At 45.1% G+C, this 5,316-nt stretch overlaps 1 protein-coding gene across 1 annotated transcript; it reads right to left on the bottom strand.

The window, feature by feature from the left end:
* Window positions 1-678: 678 nt before the first annotated feature.
* Window positions 679-5,111, bottom strand: gmnc (geminin coiled-coil domain containing). The gene is made up of 5 exons (XM_071528704.1): window positions 5,024-5,111; window positions 3,439-3,524; window positions 2,600-2,716; window positions 1,401-1,845; window positions 679-947 (listed from the first exon to the last, which is right to left on the bottom strand). Exons 1-5 carry the CDS (start codon window positions 5,109-5,111, stop codon window positions 679-681), a joined length of 1,005 nt encoding a protein of 334 aa, XP_071384805.1.
* Window positions 5,112-5,316: the final 205 nt, after the last annotated feature.

The raw sequence follows: 5,316 nt of genomic DNA, 5'->3' as shown, positions 1-5,316 counted from the left end.
GTCACAAGTGTCAGCACTCTGTGCTTTCTGTTGGTTTGTGGCAACTTAATATCCTTGGATTTGGAGAAGAACTCCATAAATGCCTGGACCCATGAGCAATATTTAAGGCAATGCTGTTGGGTACTTTTACAAACACACATGACCACAAATTCCCAGAAACCCCTGTCAGCTTAATGTCTTGAACAGGGGAGGCCAATACATGCTTAAAGAGATATTACCCATCTACATTACCCTAAAATGTTCCCTGCACATATTTTAAGCCCTTACTTTTTCTAATCCTACTGTCTCATATAACTAGTACCACACCTTGTCGGAGGGGCCAGAACTGGGTCTCACAGGCCAGCAAAGAGTCTTGTTTAGAGAGGGGCAACCACAAAAACTTGGCCTTGGGCCCTTGTTTAGGGAGGAACAACACCTAACATTGGGCCTTTCTAAAGTCCTTGCTAGGGAATACAACATGTATGCTAAGATCCTTGTTTGGGGAGGACCAACATTTGGCCTTGGGTCCTTGTTTGGGGAAGAGCCAATGTGTGGCCTTGGGTCCTTGTTTGGGGAAGAGCCAATGTGTGGCCTTGGGTCCTTGTTAGGGGAAGAGCCAATGAGTGGCCTTGGGTCCTTGTTAGGGGAAGAGCCAATGAGTGGCCTTGGGTCCTTGTTTGGGGAGAACCAACACTTGGCCTAAGGACCCCCTTGTTTAGGGACCCAGGTGAAGTTCCATCGGCCCTGTGTGTCCTTTCTGACGAAGGCTTGTCCCTGGGGGAAGCTGTGTGTCTTGACGCTGCTGGAGGGGCTGAGGGACATACTGAACGCTAAATCTGTCCGACTGCGAGGTGTCTGGGGCGTGGCAGGAAGGTGAGTGGCGGCAGCTCCCCCAGTTGAGCTAATAGGGCTGTGGCAGTGGTTGTTTGGCATGGAACTCAAGTGCTGAGATGTGACTGGAGTTGAAGCTGAGATGGGAGAGAATTGCACTCTTTCTGGTGACTGTGTGAACTGGATCGTCTCCTGTGATTGTGTCCATTGCTGGGGAGACCAATAAAGTAAATGCTCTGCTGTGTTTCCCTCCTGAGATTGGGTTTGACTTGAAGTTGTGACGGAACAGAACTGTGGTCTTTCTGGCGATTGTGTGAAGAGTGCCTTGCTAACCCTCTTTGATAGTGGAGATTGAAAGGCAGTGATTGGGTGGTACCCACTGATCACAGTGTCATTAGCTTCATACTGACCACTCAATCTAGTGGCAGTAAAGTTAGAACATTGATCTGGAGAACCTTTGCAGTTCTGAACTGAATTACTGAAGGTAGGATCACTGCAGTTACTTGGCATGTTGGTATTTGCTTCTGGGCATTCAGTGGCGCTGTAACTATATGTAGTTTGATTTCTTGAGGTTTGGCAGTATCTGTCACAGTTGTTGATGGCAGGAGGGGTTGAGGTGGAGACTGAAGGGCTGAAAGAGGAGTTGAGAGTGTATTCAGAGGAGAAGGAACAGGAGAAGACAGGAGGATGGTTTGGGGAGGTGACTGTAGTATTGTAGGAAGAGCTGAGACTATATTCAGACGAGGAAGAGGAGGAGGGAGTGTATTCAGTGCGGGAAGGAGACTCGTTGGAAGTATCAATGGTGTCTTGGTCCTTCAGTCCCAGCGTTCGTAGCACCCAGAGGTCCAGGTTTGGTTCTGAGACTGCAGACATCTCAGACTCTGAGCAGAACTCAGCGGTGAGGTTCCTGCAGACCCGCTTGCTGACCCGCTGGGAGTCCATGAGGAGACGACTGGAACCATGGTTCTGGAAAGTTCCAATATCAGCCTGCAGCAGGCTTCTCTTTAGCTTCCTACTGCCATCAGCAGTTAGCTTCTATGAGGGAGGGAGCAAAGGGAGAGTGAGTTGGCATCACAACAGCCTTTCTTAGGGCATGTTCACACTATCCCTGCCTTTGTTCCTTTAATATTAATGGGGAGCATCTGCGAGGTAGATGGAAAGTGACGTCTTTTTCGGTAGAATGGAGTGCTTTTCTAAAGTTGAGAAAGGTTAAACTTTTTCAAGGAGCGGACGTGGACTGATGAATCACAACAAAGAGGATGCTGGGTTTCACGCTATGTGGACAACTGACAGTTTAGGACAACAACAATGAAAATAGGACTGAGAGTTGTACCTAAGTAATGGTTGCTGATATGGAAACAAACCAGCTTTTCATTACCAGTACAAAATGTGATTAAGGCAGCACTTTTTCCACAAAAAAGCAGAATAGTGTGAACGTGCCCTTAGCTGCCATCTGTCTAAAACTGGCTGGATATACACTGGCACAAAAGATCAGATTTTTTACTTTCTGTGGTCAAGATCTGATCTCCTCCTAGTTGCCTAAACAGGGACAAACAATATGGAAACCAATTTGTTTTTTGTGAGTCTGATATGGTTTTGGACTTTTGCTGAGTCAGCCTTTACAAGTTCTGGGCCTTAATGAGTTGTGGGACTTCATGGAGCCAGCAACGCAAGTTTTCTCTTCATCAAAGCTGATTGTTTTAATCATTTCATTTGGTTCCTTTTATTTTACAGCGCTTTGAAACTTTATGGAAAAAAGCACCTTATCAGTAATAGTTATCATTATTACCTTAGCCTTTTCCTCCAGGCTCTTCACAAAGGAGGAGTTGAGGAACTCTCTGAGTTTGTTGTTTTCCTCCTGCAGCCTGACCAACTCTTCCTCTCTCTGCAGCAGAGTGTCTTGAAGCTGGAGAAATTACAAAAGATAAAAACATGATGATGGGGGTGTAGGACTGGACTGGACTGTACCATGATTGTGTGCAGGGTTGGACCATGGTCTGGAGGTAGGGGGTGCAGGACTGGACTGGACCATGACCTGGTGGTATGGGGGTGTAGGACTGAACTATGGTCTGGAGGTAGGGGGGTGCAGGACTGGACTGGACCATGGTCTGGAGGCATGGGGGTGTAGAACAGGAGCATTGTGTGTGTGTGTGTGTAGGGGGGGTGCAGGAGTGGACTGGACCATGTTCTGGAGGTAGGGGTGTGTAGAACTGATCCATGGTCTGGAGGTATAGGGGTGTATGACTGGACCATGGTCTGGAGGCATGGGAGTGTAGGACTGGACTGGACCATGGTCTGAAGATATAGGGGTGGAGGACTGGACCATGGTCTGGAGATATAGGGGTGTAGGACTGGACCATAGTCTGGAGGTATAGGGGTGTAGGACTGGACCATGTTGTGGAGGTAGGGGGGTGTAGGACTGGACTGGACCATGATCTGGAGGTATGGGGGTTTGGATCCTCTAGCAGCCTTATGCCAACATCAGGGTTTTGAATGTCTGAAGACATTCCATTATTTGTATTAACCTAACTGAACATGAATTGCACTGATTCTTTACCCACAATGCAGTAATAAAACCCAACACAAACAGCACAAATGTCAGACGTGACTTTGTGTAGCTGTTAGTACCTGTTTGTTCCTCTGGAGGTGAGGGGAGAGCTGGTCTGTCCACACCGGGCCTGGAGGACTGCTGTAGTTCAAAACACACTGGGCCTCTGACAGACAGACAGACAGACAGACAGACAGACAGACAGACAGACTTGGTAATGTTACTTTCAAGTATAATTTCTTGCAGATTACTGATTACCTGTTACTAATTACTAATGCAACCATTTTTAAAGGGTTAATACACAGAACTTGAATGACTGTTCTTGGATTGAACGGTCCTTCCCATTCAAATCAACGTTCCTGAACAGTCGGAGCATTTTTATGTGAGCTGTTGGGCTAGCTTCTGTATAAAGTGATTTACATCAAATCACTGAGGTAAGAGGAGAGCTAACATGCTAATGTTGACTAGAAGAGCTGGAGAGAGAAGTAGGCTACAGTCTTTGATAAAGCTACGTTAGCCTCGTCGCTAACGTTAGCTTTCAGTTGAATTTTGACAGTTTGCTAACAGACTCATCTGCTCAGTTCTCAAGCAGCGTGACAGATGACGACTAGAGGAACCAATTACTGCTGCCGGGAGTAAAGTCATGATGTTAGTTTTGAGTCATGAGTAATATAGCAGTTTTTTTATTAGCAGATACTGGTGACAGAGAATAGACTCGATGATTAGACTCAACTGAACAGTATTGGGTGGAAACTACAGCTGTTTTCCTAATCAAATGACAAAAGAGCAACTTTAATGAGCCCAGGATGTTTCTCAGTGCAAACAGAAGCAGTTACAGAAACTCTTTCAGGGATCACAGTTAAATTCAGAGTGACTTGATGAATTGAATGCTGCGACGGAGGAGACATGTAGAAAATTAAAAGATGAATCTTAATATAAACCGGTCCAGATATTTCCAGCAGAGTGATCAGTTAGCCTGCTGTGCAGCGAGGCAGATTCCTCATGTGGAACCTGCCGGAGCGTTTCATTACCCAGAGTTCACAGAGAAAACCGGGAAACTCTTCTGTTTGACAAATGAGCCGCCGGGACGCAGAGTCCCGCACTGCTGAACGTGGCATTTTGAAAAAGTAAAAATATTCCTCTCACACTGAATAGACTCACTCAGCAAAGTAAAACTCCATTCAGTCACACAGAAGCAGATCAGGAGTCTGAACAGGAAGACAGTCCCTGCTGTTTGATTTGTTTGAAACTCCTTAACGATGTTAAATATGTGGATTTATTATTCATTTGTTTTCAAAACTCCCTAAAGTTGTTAAATATGTAAAGTTACACCTACTTAAAAAGTTCAGATACTACTACTGCTGCTACTGCTATTACTGCTACTACTACTACTACTAATAATAATAATAATAATAATAATAATTGTTAATTGCTTTGTTTATTATAATGAATACTATTTATAATAATATTTTAAAACATTTTACATTATGTAATATGTACATTTATTATTCAATATTATGTAGTATTATTTTCAAAAGTCCATAAAGTTGTTAAATATTTACCTACTTGTTATATAAGTTCATATACTACTAGGACTACTGCTACTACTGCTAAGTTGTTAAATATGAACATTTATTATTTTTAATGATTTTCCATCAGTCTCACCCCATACAGACGGCGGCTCATGCTGCTCCTCAACAGGGTCACTGAGGTCACTGAGGTCATGGGTCCAAACGGAGGCCAGGGTTTCCATGGAAACGTCAACAGTGTCAGGGCCAGTGGTCGAGATGTAGAGCGAGTGATGATGATGAGGAGGAGGAGGAGGAGGAGGAGGAGGAGTCCCTACAGAGATGACATCCTGAGAGAGAGGGAGAGAGAGAGAGAGAGAGGGAGGGAGGGAGGAAGAGAGAGAGGGGGGGAGACAGAGTGAGAGAGAGAGGAGGGGCGAGTAAGTGTGT

Source organism: Centroberyx affinis, unplaced genomic scaffold (genome assembly GCF_046629955.1).
Source record: "Centroberyx affinis isolate AG114_WGS23_722 - 3 ecotype Tasmania unplaced genomic scaffold, CSIRO-AGI_Caff_v1 ptg001709l_1, whole genome shotgun sequence".
Taxonomy (NCBI): domain Eukaryota; kingdom Metazoa; phylum Chordata; class Actinopteri; order Beryciformes; family Berycidae; genus Centroberyx; species Centroberyx affinis.
This window is presented reverse-complemented; position numbering and strand designations above follow the sequence as displayed.

Bases quoted from the DNA above. Each gene is read 5' to 3' on its own strand.
- gmnc (XM_071528704.1), bottom strand. From the start codon at position 5,111: ATGGAAACCCTGGCCTCCGTTTGGACCCATGACCTCAGTGACCTCAGT. The intron at 2,717-3,438 runs GTACTAACAGCT...TAATTTCTCCAG, and splicing joins ACCTCCAGAGGAACAAACAG to CTTCAAGACACTCTGCTGCA. The intron at 948-1,400 runs GTGACAGATACT...CTCCCATCTCAG, and splicing joins CCCTCCTGCCATCAACAACT to CTTCAACTCCAGTCACATCT.